General features: G+C 41.0%; 3 protein-coding genes across 5 annotated transcripts; all 3 read left to right on the forward strand.

The window, feature by feature from the left end:
* Positions 1-48: 48 nt before the first annotated feature.
* Positions 49-8540, forward strand: LOC121886583 (target of Myb protein 1-like). 3 transcript variants are annotated; one of them, XM_042396687.1, is made up of 15 exons: positions 49-268; positions 2606-2690; positions 3350-3428; positions 3697-3846; positions 4302-4436; positions 4524-4673; positions 5328-5444; positions 5973-6106; positions 6233-6275; positions 6437-6572; positions 6967-7033; positions 7458-7533; positions 7670-7729; positions 7845-7884; positions 7984-8540. In XM_042396687.1, the coding sequence occupies exons 1-15, from the start codon at positions 196-198 to the stop codon at positions 8127-8129; spliced, it is 1491 nt and encodes a 496-aa protein (XP_042252621.1). In that variant the 5' UTR covers positions 49-195; the 3' UTR covers positions 8130-8540. The 3 variants fall into 3 exon arrangements, with proteins under 3 accessions (XP_042252621.1, XP_042252630.1, XP_042252637.1); XM_042396696.1 differs by having other exon boundaries at positions 6440-6572; XM_042396703.1 differs by lacking the exon at positions 49-268 and having other exon boundaries at positions 2611-2690; positions 3337-3428.
* Positions 8541-8620: 80 nt separating this feature from the next.
* On the forward strand, positions 8621-10767 carry LOC121886599 (noggin-2-like). The gene has a single exon (XM_042396717.1). The coding sequence runs from the start codon at positions 9022-9024 to the stop codon at positions 9985-9987; it is 966 nt and encodes a 321-aa protein (XP_042252651.1). The 5' UTR covers positions 8621-9021; the 3' UTR covers positions 9988-10767.
* A 1614-nt stretch (positions 10768-12381) lies between these two features.
* get3 (guided entry of tail-anchored proteins factor 3, ATPase) lies at positions 12382-16970 on the forward strand. Its single transcript, XM_042433056.1, has 7 exons — positions 12382-12591; positions 13416-13563; positions 13975-14123; positions 14402-14552; positions 14660-14767; positions 15129-15326; positions 15428-16970. The coding sequence occupies exons 1-7, from the start codon at positions 12449-12451 to the stop codon at positions 15554-15556; spliced, it is 1026 nt and encodes a 341-aa protein (XP_042288990.1). The 5' UTR covers positions 12382-12448; the 3' UTR covers positions 15557-16970.
* The last annotated feature ends 2100 nt before the right edge of the window (positions 16971-19070 follow it).

Consider the following 19070-nt stretch of genomic DNA (forward strand, 5'->3'; position numbering starts at 1 on the left):
GGTGTGTGTGTGTGTGTGTGTGTGTGTGTGTGTGTTTGTGTGTCTGTGTCTGTGTGTTTTCACGTGACGGCGCAGGAGAGCTAGTGCGCCTCTCAGGCAGCGGTACACACGGAAAGCAAAAGGAAACGCCGCAGCTTTGAGCTCAATACATGTTTGCCTGAACGTCGAGGAGTTGGACGCTTGACATTTTCGAAGATGTTTTCATTCGGGGAGAAAATGGAGTTTCTCATAGGAAACCCCTTTTCAACGCCCGTCGGTCAGAGAATCGGTAAGTCGCAGATGCTTTTAAAACTACACAGAAGTTGTGCACCGTTGGATTCAATTTGGCGTCATTATTTAAATTTATACAAGCAATAACATGTTTCAGCATTTTAAAACCACACTGCCATTGGTGTATAATCACTTCATAACACTTTTACATTTGTTTTTCTATTGTAAATACTCTAAAAGCTTTGTTAATGAACTCCATATTTGACAGAAACATCATTAAAAGCCTCAGAGCTAATCAGACGACAGAGGCGGGCTCATTACCCTCTATCTTTCAGGTGATTGGTGGCTCGGAGTTAAGTGACACCACAATATGCCAACCAGTGATAGCAAAGGAGCCACTTCATTTTTCCTCTCACTTCCTCAATCATATGTTTGTCAAGCAGTTTCACACCTCAATCACAAGTGTTACTGACTGTCTTCAACAAGCATATGTCATGTCAGACAACGTTTAAGGCAGCAGAGTTTCCTCTAAATGGCTGCTTCTTTTTTTTGTGAAAAACTGCAAATCCCCACACATCCACAAAATGCTTGAGGCCAGCCGGTGATGCCTGGAAAGATGTGTAATCTGGACAGTCATGAGTAGTGAGAAAATGTTACACACCCGTCTCAACCCTCTCTTCCTCTTATCTCATCCACTTCACTTTCTCACACATGAATGTCAGAGAGGCTTCAGCTACTTCTGAGGCGAATGAGAACAGAAGCAGCTGACAGTCACATGAAGTGGAGGGAGCTGGGGAAGGAGGGAGGGGAGGGAGTAGATGTGAGGAGGGGAAGAGAGTAAATGGGATTGAGAAAGGCAGGGGTGAGGGATCGGAGACGTGTGTATTGGTGGTGGTGGGGGAGGAGGGGTTGGTGGAAAGGAATGAAGGAGATTTAGAGATTTATGAGGAGCCTGTGAGGGTTGGAGTTCAGGAAAGCTGGCTTTGATTGCTAAGTAGTTCAGAGGGAAAGACATGTTTGAGCTGAAAAACCCATTTTTCTGAATCAGCCTCTTACTATAAACAATGAGTTCCCATAAAGACACTTTGAGGAGAAACTTCTGTGTTTGTGCTCTGGTTTAAAGTGGGCAGTGTTTGGTTGGAAAAAGGTGATGGTGGGTATTTCCATCTACCAATCTGGATCATAATGTGATGACAGTTTGTTTGCTTATGTTGTCTGGAATGTGCGCCTTTTTCAGTCAAATCAGATCCAGCCACATCCAAACAGTCCAACAAGCCAGCAGATTTAATTGTTAAAGGAGCCAGTGTTATACAAGTTATCAGGGTTATCTTAGTTTAGACCCAGAGACTAAAAGCTTGCTTTACAAACTGGGTGAGGAGGTTGAAAGACATGTGTTTACAAGGCAGGGAAGGTCTCAAAACAGATGCTGTCGAGTTGCATTATGGGAAATGTAGGATCCAGTGTTTTTGGAGCTTGACTCATATTTGGTCAGAATATCTTGACCTCTGGTGCTTCAATTTTGACAATTCACACAAGTCTCCTAATGGGAAGGGCAATATGAAATTGCTAGAGTGGTACTTAAAGCCTTTCTTAATTAGTAAACTGAGGAAGCTTTTTTGTAACTTTAAAGCTGCTCTAATCAATATTTTTATATCAACAATGGGTCAGATGACTCGTCTCCGCAGTTGCCCTCAGCACTGCACAACTTTTGAGCGTTTTAGCTTCTTTCAGCTCATTGTTTTGGTTTTACAGCCTGCAAAGTCTCACTGCTCTCTTTAACGTAGTTTCCACATGCAGCAGGCTCTGAAAAAACCAACTGTACACTGTTTGCTCCTCACCAGAATGGCATATATACAAACTTAGCAACTAGCTGGGGAACATAGAGGAGCATTAGCTGCTCTAACCCTTAATCAGGTGACCAGAAACATGGCTCCAAAGAAATGCACATGCTGTTGCATATCTGCAGGGTGCGTAAATATGCTTTTTTTTTTTTCTAACACACTCTCCACAAGAAGTGTGGTGATAATATGTCAATGGTGTGTCTACAGCTTGTTGCACTGCCCAAAAGTAGCCAAAATGAAAATCAGTGAATGGAAGATTAATTGGTTTAGTTAGTTTAGTTTAGTTTTTTTCCCTTTAACTTTGATTGTCGCTTATTTTGTCACAAATTTTATGATGAAAATACTTGAAAACTATGAAAATACAGATTTTCAGGTGTTTTAATTAATCCTCTGTGCTGTGTAGACTTGCCTGTAGAGATCCATGGATACATTGGATACATAGATTGCAAATATATGAGGATATCGGAAGAAATACGCCGAGTTATTGTGATCTATTTCTGTATCATCTAGTATTACTGTATTTATGTTACATAAAATTCCCTCTCTGTTGATAGAGCGAGCGACCAGCAGCTCTCTGCAGTCGGAGGACTGGGGGCTCAACATGGAGATATGTGATATCATCAACGAGACAGACGAGGGGTAGGAATGATGTAATTTGTTCTGCTCAATGATTTGTGGTCTCTGGCCTGTAGAGACAGAGATTGTCCTGTCCTTTCATTCTTTTTCTTGACTTCTCAATACAAGTCAGAATAATGATTATTGGTGAAAAGAAGAACACGGTAACATGGTTTCATTAAACCACATTAGCTGCTACCTGTCCCCATCTGGGGCATGTTGCCTTACCTTTCTAACTACCTAATACACTGTATGTATGTAGGTCTCCATGTTTACTACTTTTACTACTACTCTTTACTGTGTCACTTTCTTCATGGTTTCTTTTTGTACGGCCGTGCAGCTGGTTGTGACTGAATGAGCTAGTTATGTAGGCCAATCTCAGTTTATGCAGTTTGGTTTGTAATGCTATGAGGAATATCACTGTATGCCTGAAATCCAAAATATTTATAGTAGTTTGACATGTACAGTAAGTTGGTTGTAAGTAAATAGAAATATTTTAGTTACCTTTTTATCAAAAGACTTTAGCTCTTTATCACTGCAGACATGAGCCACAAACAAAGATACCTTCCATATGTTCTTATCTTCTTTTAGTTTGTTAATGATAATTGCTTACTTTTCTTTTAGAAATATAAACATGGATGAATATGGTAACTGATCATCCAATGCAAAGTTGTGTTTTTCAGGCCCAGAGATGCAGTCAAAGCTATAAAGAAGAGAATCGTTGGAAACAAGAACTTCAGAGAGATCATGTTGGCTCTTACTGTGAGTAATCGTCTGTACGTTAAAGTGTCATTTGCCCCGTCATGAGCTGAGGAATGAGGGGCGTGAGAGTGTAATCTGAAGGCCAGAGTGACCCTTGACCTCACTGGCTGGTGGCTTAGAGGAGACTGTTTCAGTATAAATGCTTATTCAAGTGGCTAAATCAACATTTGTATTGAGACTGTGCAAGAAAAAGCTTCTTTTGGAGCAGCTTGAATGATATTTGCACCTTCTCTCTGCTGCATACTGTAACTGGATCACTGTCACACAGGTTCTCGAGGCCTGTGTGAAGAACTGCGGCCATCGCTTTCATGTTCTGGTGACGTCTCAGGACTTTGTTGAAGGAGTTTTGGTCCGTTCCATCCTGCCCAAATATAACCCCCCCACTGCCCTTCATGACAGGGTGCTCAGCCTCATACAGGTATGTGGATGCTCTCATAGCACACAGAAACTGTTTGTACTCTGTTTTCTTTCTTTTGCTTTTTTTGAGTGGTTTGACACGTCTTTACCTGTATTGTGAAATAAATCAGTGGTGTGTTGACATCCTACAACTAAGTTTGACTCTATTATGGCTACGGACAAGAACAACAGTGTTATCTTTAGTGTTCTTTGTGATTGAAATAGCTTCATACTGTCCTGCACTATGCAGTGGAAACCAGTTGTATGAAAGCACATTCTAGCAGAAATGATAACATTTGATAGAGTCAGCCTTGTAAAGCCTGCAGGACAATTCCTTTCTGTTCTCTCTATGTGTTGCTTTTCTTGTCTTCTTGTTCTTCTCGCATTTAATCTTTGCTTGTGTGCTGTATTATTGAATACTGATTTAGGAGTCAGTCTCTTTTTATGTATTCATATGTCCTCTGTGTCATCCTCCAGTCGTGGGCGGATGCGTTTCGTAGCTCTCCCTCCCTTGCAGGGGTGGTGTACGTATACGACGACCTGAGGAGACGAGGTCTGGAGTTCCCCATGACAGACCTGGATGCTCTGTCCCCCATCCACACACCCAACAGAGTGAGTCTGTCGACAGAGTGACTCACAAACTCAAACACATACTGTATCTCTCTACCAGACTTCACAGTCTCTGCCCTCATTTTACAGAGTATCCCAGAAAACGGGACTCCCGAGACGACCCCTGTCACCACTCCACCACATCAACCACAAACTCAAGCCTCTACCAGTGCTCCCATTCAGAATACTTCACCTCCAGTCCAGCCCAGTGAAGGACCAGCCTCACTCTCTGCAGAACAGGTACCACAGTGAAAGACTTCATAGAGCTAGTGAGGAAAGCCAGTACTGACTGATATGGACTGAGGGCTGATGCCGTTGATGATATTTGTAGCCTTAATATAATTTTTTTGAGATTTGTTTTCAGTTTGACAGTAAAGAGACATTTTCTGTTGATCTGTGTCAAAAATCATAATCACTTCCATTGTGATTCAGTGTTGCAAAACAAAAAAAACATGAAAAAAGGCTTTTTAATACTGACTTGTTATGCAACTAGTAGCAGCTGAACATCCTGTTTTGCTGACCTCCAGAACTCGATCTTTTCATCTTGCAATAGTGATGGAGAAATGCAGATGGTGATCAGTACATTTTGACATCACTGATGGGTGTGGTTACAGATGCAACTGAGTACACCTCTGACCTCATCCAGTCATACTCAGTGATCCTGGGTGTGGTCAGTGAAGTGAAAAAGACTTGAAACTTTTAACAAGAAAGGTCAGTCAAACATTGCTGTTCAGACTGCTGTTAAGTTACTTTTTACACTTCTCAATCAAGCCAATGTTGCCTTGACATAACAGAATTGTATTAATCTACACAAAATAACTAGAATATGGACTGAATTGTGTTGTGGTTTTTGGCTGCTGTTGATTTGTTTTTGTTTTGTTTTCTCTTGTCCAGGAACAGAAGTTGCGGAGTGAGCTGGCGCTTGTGAAGGGAAATCTCACTGTGATGTCTGAAATGCTGAATGAGCTGAAACCTGGGCAGAGTCAGCCGGATGATACAGAGCTGCTACAGGTGTGTGTGTGTCTGACTCAGAATCATCTATAAGATCTACTTTATCCAAGTCTTGAACTCCAATTTAGACGGACAATAAGCTTTAATCTCATATGTATGCAGCATCTAGATACTTGTAGTGATGGTACTGTGGAATTTTATAGTTGAAAATGTTGAATAATTTTTTACATCCGCGATAAAGGGCTCCTCTGTAAACTCCCTCATACATGGGAAAATACATGAGGTAGAGTCACTAATTTCTCTCTTTTGACACTTTATGACACTTTTCAATCTCTCTGGTCTTTTGCTCATTCTTTGGTCTTTACCTCCCACTGAATTCTCAAAGCATTAGGTGAAATGTAGGAAATCAGTGACTGGAGGTAGATGAAGCTGTCTAAGGAAAATTGGTTGCACCAAAAAAAGCAAATAAGAACACTTGCTCATAAATTAACTCTTGGACAGGATTTAACATCAAAGATGAATGATTATTTTCCTTTAAGTCATTCCATGTCACTGGCTGTGACAACCTCTCCTCCTCTGCCCAAGCAGCAGCTGTACTCGGTGTGTAAGAGCATGCAGACTCGAGTGGTGGAGCTCATCCCTCAGCTGCAGGAAGAAGGATTTATTGAAGAGCTGCTCGTGGTCAACGATGACCTCAACAACGCTTTCATCCGCTATGAGAGGTGTGTGGCAGCCGACCTGTTTTGTATTTTTTTTGGAACAGATTTTTTGTTATAAGAGTGAAATACAAGTATATGTGACTTGCTTATGGCTGAGTTTATACTCATTGTATTGTAATTGTGTTTTAGGTTTGACAGACTTAACAAGGCACAAACTACAAATACTTCACAGGTAAGAAAGAGCTTGACTTTCTCTTTTGCTTGAAATAATCTTTTGAGTACTCAGTGCTTCAGACAACTGTGAGGTCTGAAGGTTTTCCATCATTTGGACTTAAAGAATATACTCACACACTAGTTGAGTGTGACGCCCATTGCATTGTGTCATCATCCTAGCAGACCCCTGTCAGCAGCCGGAGCCTCATCGACTTCAGCCCTGAACCTTCAACTCTCAGCCAACCTGCTGTCATCACAACAACCAGCCAACCAGCAGCAAGCATTTTGGCCAATCAGAGGCCATCAGCCAACCACAGTGAGTAATCGGTGTATAACTTCTGCTTCACGTCTGCCCTCTTTTTGCAACACCAAATCCATATGTACATTGAAGTCTCGATGATGCAGGATTTGCACCTGTGTCTTGCTTTTGTGATGGCAGAAAACTAACTAGGAAAAGAAACTATGGTCACCATGAGGAAATCCTCACAATGCTCTGCTGTTACCATGTTATCTGTTTAGAAAATGCAGGTTTAGACTTGATCAATACCAGAATTTTATAATATTCCTATTGGTGCATACATGACATATCTAGTAAAAATGCTGTTTTCCATGAAGTAAATTTGTGTTATACAGAAAACTAGAGAATAAAGTGAAGTGCTTTGTTTTACAGTCAATTGTGAATGTCTAAATTACAACCTTCTGTCTTGCAGAAGAGGAGGAGGAGTTTGACATGTTTGCCCAAACCAGAGGCAGCTCCCTGGCTGAGCAGAGGAAAAGGTGAGTGGTGCTAACTGGTGACTTACTTACTTAATTATTTATCCTCTTCATCTGGGCTGGGACACACAATAAGGCCTCAATTATACGCCGCCACTGAACCTTGTCTCATGCTTTGGCCGGTGCTTCGTCCCATGAGAGACCCATTTCTCCCAGTTCCATCATCACTGTCCTTCACCAGGTGGTTTTTGGTCTGCCTCTCTTTCTCCTCCCAGTTGGGGTCCATCTCAAGGCAACCTTAGGTGTTCTTTCATTGGGCATCTTCAGGACATGACCGAGCCATCGTATATATATATATATATATATATATAATATATATATATATATATATATATATATAGTTCCTCATTTGAGATAGTTCCTCATTTGAGATCTTGTTAGGCCAGGCTGTCACTATGTGTGTGTCTGTGTGTGTTTGTGTGTGTAGTGTCAGGTATGAGGACCCAGGAGCTGTGGAGGGCCTCGCTGGAGCTCTGGACTCAAGGTTGCAGGTCACAGCGGGGGTACGTAGAAAACACTAACACACAAATGGATTTTAACAAGATATTTCCTTTGAATAAACAATGAATAAACTTGTTCTGTACAATGTATTAAACTGCTAAAAGACAGTGTCACCTTATCCTTTACTTTTCTTCTTAGGTGCCACCAGTGAAAAACTCTGTGCAGAATGATATTGACAAATGGCTATCCTGTGATATGGTGAGACTATCTACAGTATGTACAGTGTTCTTTTGCAAAAAACAAACTCTTAAACATATGATAACAGTGTGATGTAATCTTTATTCTTTGTGTTTTGATGTGTTTGAAAATGCAGCAAGACCAGTCTGCAGTTAGTGAGGGAGTTTCCAGTGAAGGTATGTTGATTTCTCTAGTGGTCCATTGCTGCTATTTCTGTGTAAAGATAATGTTTCCTAATTCTTCCTCACACCTCTAACTTTATCTGTCCCTTTCAGAGTTTGATAAGTTTTTGGAGGATCGGGCGATGGCAGCAGACCACAGCGGCCAGACGACTCGCAGTGTGCCGCCCTCCACATCCAAACCAACGCCACAATCTAGCCAGCAAGAGAACAGATCACATGACCAGCTTTTTTCACTCTGAGTTTGGGAACAGAGAAAGAGGAGCAGGTAGATGTAAAGGTCAACATGCACATACCATCACACTGAAATATACGTCACACACTGTGCCAAGTCAGGTTGTGTCTGAAAGTACACACACACACACACACAATAAAACCTGTCACTACAGAACTGTTGCCTAATCAATTCATTGCATAAATGCAGTATTTCTTTGTTAATTCTGCTATTTGTTATGTTTATGTGGTTATAAACAACTTTATGTGACTGTATTTATGAAATGTATAATATGTTATATTATAATGTTGATGTAAACAAAACCTAGATTTGTGTTTACAGTTAAGCATAATGTTGCAAATATGTTTGATATTACACCAAAGTGTGCCTTTGACCCAGACAGCTGATTTTGTGCGAGAGAATAAATGGGGCAAACATGTTTCATCTGTCCTTCTTGTTAATTTGTTCTGCTATGTGATTATTTCGACTACCATGAGAGGAATTTACCCTGAAGCTTGTTTTTTAACTGATCTATAAAGTTGTGTGTATAAATTTTGTGTGACGGAACCGACACAACTCGAGCAAATCGAGGTCAAATTATGTTCGCTGTGAAATGTGCAGAACTACTTACTTTATAGGAATTTGTTCAAGTTGAAGTATCAACACATGACGTGAAACCAAAGCTTCTCAGACTTGTCTTGTATTTTTGCAAATGGTACGATAGCCAAAACATCAGAGCCTTGAATGATAGGTGGGAGCTCAGGTGTGCTCTGGACACACTCAATAATATGTCTGCTGTTTGTGTGATAAGGCACTAATTTCAGTATGTTATTGTTGAAGAGCCCAAGGATGTCTGGTGCTGAGTACACAGAGTCCCTGAGGCACCCAATAATAGGAAGACAGGGGAGCACCCAAACTAAATGAGTGAAAAGGAAGACCAGACGAGCAAGTTTTCATTCTTCTGTTCCAGACCATCCAAACCTAAGACCATGTTCAGACTATTCAACTGTGGAGTCTGTCTCTGCTTGATTTATGTGTCTGTCCTCCTACATGGACCTGCAGCCTTAACGTCAAAGGCTTCAACCCAGGATCAGCTTCCAAATGTGACAGAGGAGGACACAGGCTGGGATTCACCGTTTCTTCAGCTGAGAGCCAGTCTGCCATCTTACTCGCAGCCGATTCGCCCATACACCCTGCTGACAAACTCAGAAGACTACCACTACATGCCCAAATCTAGACATCGCCGTCCCTCTCGCCTCCTGCGTATTCTGGGATCCTCTTTTGACCCGTTCTGGATGTCCCTAGATCAACCATCTGAGGCCTCCGGGATCTGGACTTTAGAGGGAGATGATGGTCCACCTCACTCACTACCTGCCAAATTATCCAACTACACCGCTTTCAGAGACAAGTTCAACTTGAGTGCCTCTCCAGAGCTGAGAGAGGCTGCAACAAACCATCGCCAGAAGCTAGAAGAGGAAGCTGCAGGTCTGGACTTCGGGTTTCTGCCTTCAGATGTTGTCAGCTCAGTCCGAGCCTGGCTGGTGCGCTCAGCCACATGTGGATTACGTTACCAGTGGGTGGATCTGGGCGCTGCTTTCTGGCCACGTTGGCTGCGGCAGACTGATTGTGAAAGATCAGACGGAGTGCGAAGCTGCTCCTTTCCCAGTGGGATGGAGTGCATTCGAGCTCAAACAGCGTACATAAAGATTCTGGCTTGGCACTGCTTGGAGATCAGAGAGGAAGAGGAAGGTGATGGGTCCAGAAGGATTAAGGCTAACAGGTCTGATGGCAGCACTGAGATGGGGACAAGTGAAGCAATGAGAAGGTGTTCATGGAAGCAGGTGCCGTATCCTGTGGTCACAGCTTGTACATGCTCATGTAAATGAATATTTTTCTCACCAGTGCTTCAAATTTTCAGCTCACCTGCAACCGGGGCTCCATATGCTTATGTATTTTTTTTTTTTTTTTTTTTTTTACTGTGATTGAATTGATTTTACTCATGTAAGAAAAAAAAAGTCAAATTTCTTGTGCATCACTGGTATTTGTTTTAGGTAGAGTATAATAAACATATTTGCTCTTGATGGTTAAATACTTTCTCAAGAAAAGTTGTTACCTTTTGCACAAACTGCCTTTGTGTTTAAGTAGAGATTACTTATTCACTTTCCTTATTTTGAGATAGCCTGGGGATTTGAACTTACAACATTTTGGTCACATGCCTGCCTCTTTAAACTTCAAGTAAATGTCTTCTATTGCTAATAATATGGGTCCCATACTGCTATGTGGGTCATGCAACATTAACATTCATGTGGGAAAATATTGTATCATTGTGTTTCAAGCAGTGGTTGCAATACTCTGTGATCAAGACTTGTTACTTCCTCTTTTTCACCTTTTCTCAATTACTGTCTCATGGGTGAATCTGAGTTTCAGATTTTGTCCTTTTGTGCCATTTTAAGGTGTTAGCATATAATTGCAGAAGCTGAAGCAGTTTTCAAAAGCCAACAGTGAATGTGTATGGTTTTCAGTCTGCTTTCTTTCTCATATGACATATGCAAAGCCATCGCTTGAAGTTGAAACTATATTTTTTATTGATGATTTATAATGCTATTTAATCATTATTCATCTGTATGATAATCACATGTTACTATTAAAAAAGGTTTGAAAAAAGTATAACTTCCATTTGTCAGTTGTGCTTGAAATAAATGAAAATATTAAAAGTTCGATTAAAATCATTTTTCAGTTGTGAATGTGGTTCTGCACTTAAACATTTCTGATTCTCATCAATCAAAACAGTGAGGAAGCCTCATTACTGCCATCTAGCTTTTGTTAGTCTAACATCACTGTGACAACACTATACTATGAAAACAAAAACCAGATAGTTCAACGGACTTTCAATTTATTAATTTTAGCCTGAAAATTTCACATCCATAAATAAATAAAATTCTTAAGGTCTCGTTCATCATTTGAACATGATTGAATTTAGAAAGTATTTTGAGTCTATCCAACTTATAAACAATAAGAAATGTGCACATACAGTTACAATTTTTGAATTTGGTCCAGTACTGAGTGAGATCACTGCAGCCGGCAGCTGCAAAACAGGCAGCAATGTAATCCTTTGAGGCAATAGCGCACCGTTAATGTATGTCCATTAAAAATGCTTGTTTTTGCCACTGTCCAGCTCAGAATGTTATTATAAGTGTCTGAAAGGACCATACAGAGAAACAAAATGTTTTTCTTTACCTTTCACTTGATCCCGTCAGTTTGTTGAGTTGTTGTTGAAATCAGCTTAATATTCATCCATGAAAGATTTGGAGAGAGGAGTGCCAAGAGGAGTTTGTTGTGTTGGAGTATTGAAAGCGTAGCTTTGTGTTATCTAAAAGATTCATGGTTGAATATTTAGCTGATTTTGACAACTCAACTATGGCGAGATCTCAGAATGAGACTTCTCCTTGAGCGAGACTTGATTAGACACAATAACAAACAGAATGGATCAAGCTAAAGGTAAAGAAAAAGTTTTATTTCTCTGTATAGTCCTTTCCATAATATTGTCAGACACTTATAATAACAATCTGAGCCTGTCAGTGGCAAAAACAAGCATTTTTAGTGGATATACTTTGATTGTGCGCAATTGCCCCAAAGGATTACATTACTTTGTCCCCATTAGTCTGTTGTCCCCATTAATCACTTAGACACAAAAAGATGGAAAAATAGGGTCCAGGTTGAAAAATACCAAAGTTTCCCTTTAAAGGAGCAGTGTATAGGATTTAGTGGCATCTAGTGGTGAGGTTGCAGATTGCAACCAACTGAATACATCTCCCCTCCCTCTTCCCTTCAAGCATGTAGGAGAGCCTATGGTGACTGCGAAACTCACAAAAAATGCAAAAGGCCCAGTCTCGAGCCAGTGTTTGGTTTGTCCGTTCTGAGCTACTGTAGAAACATGACGGGCTCTGTGGAAGAGGACCCGCTCCCTATGTAGATATGAAGGGCTCATTTAAAGGTAATGAAAACACACATGATTCTTATTTTCAGGTGATTATACACTGATGAAAACATAATAATGAATATTATATTCCATTTCTGCCAGTTGATCCCCGTAAATCTTACACACTGGTCCTTTAAGGTATATATATATATATATATATATATATATATATATATATATATATATATATACTTTACATTCTGTAAGTGACGGTTTCTATAAATAAAGAGATGGGGGGAAAATTATAGCTAACTCTCTTACTGTCAGTATTTTAATTTCAGACAGTTAGACGTTGAAAGCCAAAGGTCCGACGAGCATGAAGGCAGCAGTCTGAGCTGTGACGTCACGTTCCAGCGTACACAGACAAGATGGCAGCGTCACTGGAAGACGAGTTTGAAGATGCGCCTGATGTGGAGCCCTTAGAACCAACACTGAAGAATATCATCGAGCAGAAATCTTTGAAATGGATATTTGTAGGTGGAAAGGGAGGTGTTGGTAAAACGACATGTAGGTGAGTGGAAGGAAAACGTTCATTAGCCTCCGCATATTGACTCAGGTTACGTTGGCAGCTAGCATAGCTAACGTTAGTTTTAAATAGCCGTCACCATAAAGTTAACGTGAATCTCAGTTATTTAATCCGATCTGTTACTTTCCATAATGTCGATGTAGCGAACGTTATTTTACCAGCTTAAAACAGAAACAGTTTTACATTTCAAGCTAGCTAGACTATTAAACCAACGGTCAATTTGCCAGCTGGTTGATTGCTGTCAAGCCCTGTCACTAGCTAACGTTAGCCAGCTGACACATGGATTCACGTCTCTCTGAGATGGTTTCATAATAATATAACCTGCTTCTTTCCTCTCTTAACGGGAAAACTTTCCACTTTGTTGTAATTCAATGGACTTAGCTTGTACTAAAGTACAGCACTAACTTAAGCTAATACGTTGTCGTTAGCTGTCAAGTCTGCTCAATATCTGACTCGATGAGGCCACAGAGTTAGTGATGCTGACAAAATCAGTTACGGCAGGACTGCACATCTGAGTCACTATTTATAAAGCAGGCCAGGTAATGCCTACAAAGTCACATATTTTTACGACCAAAGCATCGTGGATCTATTTGCCAAGCAGCTAGAAGCATTCAGCTAAAACCATTTAAGTTTAGAAAATGTATCACTTAGCTGGCTTTCTGTAATGCAGCGTTTAAGACCAGGAAAAGAGAACATGCATAACAACAGGCAGAATTTAGGATATACATATAAATATATCACGAGGTGCTACTGTGAAACACTGTCCTGTCCACCTACTAACCTGTCTGTCTCTTATGTCATTTTTCTAGCTGTAGTTTGGCTGTCCAGCTGGCTGCGGTCAGGGAGAGTGTCCTCATCATCTCCACTGATCCTGCTCATAACATCTCTGATGCTTTTGACCAGAAGTTCTCTAAGGTGCCTACTAAGGTCAAAGGCTATGACAACCTCTTTGCCATGGTAAGGCAACATGCAAGAAGCAAACACACAACACACAGAGTAAAGTGTAAATGTACCGATTGGGATAAAATTAATGATGTGTAGTCGAGAGGTATGAATACAGTTAACAGGTAAGCAAAAGTAAAAGTTACACTAGAAAAAACTATTGATGTAAACATAAACACTTTGATAATTTAATCAGTCAAGTAGACAGAAACGTAGGTACTTTTGCTTACAGTGATTTCTGTTGATGTTTCTTTGCTAAATGTCATGCACCTCATGAGGCCACTGACTGTTCAAGTCCCATGATGATTACACATCTAGGTCTCAGAAGCACAAGCCAGCATTTTGTAAGAAACTGAATGCCCAGAGGCCCTTAGAAATAATTGCTGTATCGTGGTTCCACAATGTTCTGTGTGTTTGTGAGTGCAGGAGATTGACCCAAGCCTGGGTGTGGCAGAGCTGCCTGATGAGTTCTTCGAGGAGGACAACATGCTCAGCATGGGCAAGAAGATGATGCAGGAGGCCATGAGCGCCTTTCCTGGCATCGATGAGGCCATGAGCTATGCAGAGGTCATGAGGTAAGACAGTTGAATCAGTGCAAAATCAAACCACCTTACACACATTACAAGTAGTGCCGATACAGAGTTGCTCTACTTAACTTTTTCATGGCACTACTACTCAGCTGATCCAATGCATGTAAGCTTATTATCTGTTTCCCTCCATTCAAGATCTCTGCTACTTACAGACAGTTTATTATCATAACTCACGGTTCTGGTGAGACTTTTTAAATCCCCATCCTCACCCCATCTTTTAGTAGCTCTCTCACATGATTATGCTTCTCTCCCTTGTGTCTCAGGTTAGTGAAAGGAATGAACTTCTCAGTGGTAGTCTTTGACACTGCTCCCACTGGCCACACACTGAGGCTGCTCAACTTCCCCACCATTGTGGAACGTGGTCTCGGCCGCCTCATGCAGATCAAGAACCAGATCAGCCCTTTCATCTCCCAGGTGAAGAGGGACAAGCGGATACAGCCATTCATTGACCGTAGACGTTCACTAACTTTTATGTGACTTCATAGCCCCTCTTTCTTTCTTTCTTCTCTCGTTGTTTCTAGATGTGTAACATGCTTGGCCTGGGTGACATGAATGCAGACCAGCTGGCCTCTAAGCTCGAGGAGACCCTGCCAGTCATCCGCTCAGTCAGTGAGCAGTTCAAAGACCCCGTAAGTCACACAAATATAAAACAGTTGGAGTTATAACCTAAGCACATTTCAAAATAGCAAGTGTTACTATGCACTTAACCCTGTTATTGAAACAGTAATGTGTTTAACTTTTGCCCCAGCAATAGAGTTTGTTTTTTATTTCCACTGCAACTTGTCTCCTGATGGCAACTCCGTTATATTGTGGCTCAGCTACTCTATTGATCTGTTGCATTTACGCTGGCTCTGCAGATAACGTCTTAATGTCTTGACGTACCCATAATACATTAAATATTTAGAGCAACTCGACATTTGAGCTTGTTGTATTTGTTTGTTACTGTCTATGTGTTGTAACTCTTCTCATTCTTCCACTTGTATCCCTCAGGAACAGACCACCTTCATCTGTGTATGTATCGCCGAGTTCCTCTCCCTGTATGAGACGGAGAGGCTGATCCAGGAGCTGGCTAAGTGCCGCATCGACACACACAACATCATTGTCAACCAACTTGTTTTCCCCGATATAGAGAGGCCATGTAAAATGTGTGAAGCCCGCCATAAAATTCAGTCCAAGTATTTGGACCAGGTATGTAGTTTGTATTTTGTGTTTCTGCAGTTGCAAAAAAGTGTCTTGGACACCTTTAGCTTTTTATTAAATGTCACGTGTCTTTGGTCTTCTCCCTACAGATGGAGGACCTTTATGAAGATTTCCACATAGTCAAATTGCCGCTGCTGCCCCATGAAGTTCGAGGTGCTGACAAGGTCAACACATTCTCGAAGCAACTACTGGAACCATACAAACCCCCAAACAAGTGATCTCCATCCCCGCAGGACCTCCCCTTTCCCCCTTACAAGACCACACCTCTGCAGTCTGAACTCACGTCCTCTGAGCTCCCCCCAACCAGCCTCAAACCCCGCAGTAACGGCCTCAAGATGATCCACTCAGTCCTCAGCCCACCACCATCCAGAGCAGAGCGTGCTCAGTGCTACAGCGAGACACACGCTTTTAATGAAGGGGAGCTGATGAAATCATAAACACACACACACATACATGATCCACTACATTGTTACAGAGATAGGACAGTGCAGATTAGTGCTGCCTTACTCTCACCTCACCTTCTCTTTCCTTCATATTGTCTGTGTGGCAGTTGTACTATTCCTACTTTAAAGCATTTAACTTTTTCTCAAAAAAAACAAGAAACAAACTTCCCCTTTTCCATCCCACGCTGTGTCCAGCCTCAAAGTGTTCCCAGTGACGGTGCTGTGTATTCCAGGATAAAACGGCTTTCAGATGGTTGATGTTTATGCCTTGTTTAATCTGTGTGGTTTGGTGGCTGTGTCTGTTCTCCAGTTTGACTTCAATTTCACACATTCATCTCTCACACATCTGGAATTTACATCCAAATTTCTACAGATTCAGGGTGTGACGGCAGGGCAATGAAAACAAACAAAACACCTGTGGTCTTAAGTAAGTTTTGTCCTTGACCAAGACCATCCATGTTATTGCAATAAAGAAAACGAGAGCAGTCTCAAGTGTGTCTTTTCCCATTTGTCACAGTGATCATGGTGTAAATGCAGTTACCTAATGCCATCAAGATTTTGAATTAAGCCCTGTAGGTGGTAGCTATGTAATTGTTTGAACTTGACAGTCTTAATGGCCTCTGTTAATTATTTTAGGCCGCTGTGGTTGCTCCAGGTGGCATTTTGTCGGAGACGGCACCAGATTTATGAGATTCAAAAGCAAATGTGTGGTGAGACTCTTGATGTTTGAGCAGCTGGAAGCTAAATTTGAGTGAACCCCAACACCGCTGAACTCCCAGTACAAGGTTCCCATACAACGCTCAAAAAACTCTACCAATGCTCTTCTCTGTCAAACATTTTGTGTCCACCCTCATGTTTGCTGAGAACTGAATGGAAACACTATTGAAAGACATTAGTAGCCTTATTTAGTGCATTGTTAATTACAAATATATTGAATGTTGCTTGATCAAATGTTGAACAAATGAATGGTGAGCCCTGGTCATTGAATACTGGACTCTGATTGGCTCACCTGATGCTTCATTGTTTTCCTATATGTTCCAACAGAAAGATATAGATGACAGGTGAATTCATCCTCAAATAAAAGCATAATGTCCCCTCTGTCCCTGAATGCTTTTGAGTAAAAATAATCTGTTTTCTATAGATTTTCTTTAAATTATGTTGCGAGTGTTAATTAAACAAACTTGCCTCAGCTGAGAGCCTTTTGTGGTCATTCTTTTGATCTGCTTAATAGTTAAACAGTGTGTTAATTGGAGAAAAGCGCGCGCACACACACCAAACTGACAAAAGCATTAAGCCTCAGTTAACCTTCAACATCACAGTTCAGGAGCAATAAACAAACCTCCCTCTGAGATCATACAAAACTTCAGTTTATACAAATGAGAGATGCATGCATGCAAAAAAAAAAGTGTGCCACTTCAAAAATGAACTTCACAGAAAATCCTTAGAAGTATTGTAGGCCTAATGAGCACCACAGGTACTATCCTTCCCTTAAAAGTGTCCTGGTAGGGAACTGTACCGGGAACAAGTGGGATTATTAAACCCCACTGGGATTTTTTTCTCATAAAACGAAAAAGTAAGTTTAAAAAAATAAATAAGACGCATTTTGCTTCCAGTAATTTGGTATTTTATGATGTTTTTCCATAGATGATTATAAACCTGTAAGCGTGAAAATGGATTTTGTTTTCATATCACTCAACACGAATGTTTGCCATGGTCCACTTGCTCCCGTTTCATAATTCCCTACTGTACTGAACGGTCCTGTGCGCTCCTTGTGCCCCAGCGCTGCGGCCTGTCGCTTGTGGTCCATCACTGAGCCGCGCTCTCCCTGTCGGGGGCCGCGCTAACGAGCTCCTCCTCCTAGTTTTGGGGATTTACCCCGGGGCGCACTGACCACTGGACGCACCGAGGAGGCTCCGAGGATTACTGCCATGCAGCCGACCGAGCCTCGAGTTAACCGTGCTGACGCCAGGGGATATCAGGGTTATGCGCTCTTTAGCAAAACACCACTGGCGAGCCTAGAGAGCCGCACAGAGAAGACTATACTGCTGAGTGGAGATATGAAGTCATTTCTCCAGTGGTGCCAATTACGCACAGAGATGCGCTGACTAACTTGCACATCCATCAAGACGAAACACTACAAAAGGTAAGGAGATACTTTCTTTAAAGACAAAAAGCATTGGCTCTAACATAATAGTCTAATCATTTAGTTTCATGCAATAACTTAACCCTCCTAATGTGTTAGAAAAGTGTTTACACCTTTAGTGTTCGCGGGTCAAATCTGACCCGTGATTGAATTCATTAAAAAGCACTGAGAAAAAACACTAATTTTCATCCAGTAAAATGTTTTATCTGCTAAATGACTTATTATTCATCCATAACCATAATATATACATACTTACTTTGATATTTTATGTACCTTAGACCACATTTAACTTACAATGTACAAATCGTTTTTAGTTTAAAATAAGCACAATTTATCTATTTTATTGCTTATGATGAACAGAACAGGTAAATAAGACCCTGACATGATGTGACAAACAAAATAATTCCTAACATAACTTGTTTATATTTTCTTATACGTTGAAATGAGCAATTGTTACATCTGTTGCATTATGGGTCAAAATTGACCGCATAGACTTTGCTATGAAAAAAGGAGAAAAGTCAATTTGATTTCCTCAAACAAAATTTTATTTTGGTCAATCACACAAGTGTCATCTCCAGCATGTTGTGTGTGTGTGTGTGTGTGTGTGTGTGTGTGTGTGTGTGCGCGCGCGCGCGCGCGCGTGTGTTCACGCTGTGCCAGGTGTATGGTGAGATGTGATGAGAGAAATAAAGCGTGAGAAAGTCTGCTAAATACAGCTGGGGAACAGGAGATCTCTCTCTCTCTCTTTGTATGTGTTTGTGTGTGTATGTATGTATGTCTGTGTGTGTGTAGGGTGTGAGTGAAAGAGTGTGTGTGTGTGTGTGTGTGTGTGTATGTGTGTGTGTATGTGTGTGTGTGCGTGGGATCATATTTGCTGCATACCACTCTACAATTGAATTCAAGTCAATATACTTTCTTGGCATGAAACATAATTTTAATTTTACTACACAATATGTTTATACTATTTTTATAGGATTTCATTACTATTACTTTTGTTTTATTGTAATTTTTGTTATTCATGTCATTCAAATTTGACCCATAAAACAACAGATGTAACTTTTCTTTAATAGGCATTAAAAAGTTACTCCTGTTACTCCTGACCACCTGTTCATGGCCTCTGACCCGCTTTTGTTCTCATTGCAGGTG

Source organism: Thunnus maccoyii, chromosome 2, assembly GCF_910596095.1.
Source record: "Thunnus maccoyii chromosome 2, fThuMac1.1, whole genome shotgun sequence".
NCBI lineage: Eukaryota > Metazoa > Chordata > Actinopteri > Scombriformes > Scombridae > Thunnus > Thunnus maccoyii.

What these genes read in the sequence shown, in the direction of transcription:
- LOC121886583 (XM_042396687.1), top strand. Translation starts at nt 196, where the DNA reads ATGTTTTCATTCGGGGAGAAAATGGAGTTTCTCATAGGAAACCCCTTT. An exon ending in ATCAACGAGACAGACGAGGG is followed by an intron (nt 2,691 to 3,349) that starts GTAGGAATGATG and finishes TGTGTTTTTCAG; the next exon opens with GCCCAGAGATGCAGTCAAAG. An exon ending in CCTCACTCTCTGCAGAACAG is followed by an intron (nt 4,674 to 5,327) that starts GTACCACAGTGA and finishes TCTCTTGTCCAG; the next exon opens with GAACAGAAGTTGCGGAGTGA.
- LOC121886599 (XM_042396717.1), top strand. Translation starts at nt 9,022, where the DNA reads ATGAGTGAAAAGGAAGACCAGACGAGCAAGTTTTCATTCTTCTGTTCC.
- get3 (XM_042433056.1), top strand. Translation starts at nt 12,449, where the DNA reads ATGGCAGCGTCACTGGAAGACGAGTTTGAAGATGCGCCTGATGTGGAG. An exon ending in ATGACAACCTCTTTGCCATG is followed by an intron (nt 13,564 to 13,974) that starts GTAAGGCAACAT and finishes TTGTGAGTGCAG; the next exon opens with GAGATTGACCCAAGCCTGGG. An exon ending in GTGAGCAGTTCAAAGACCCC is followed by an intron (nt 14,768 to 15,128) that starts GTAAGTCACACA and finishes TGTATCCCTCAG; the next exon opens with GAACAGACCACCTTCATCTG.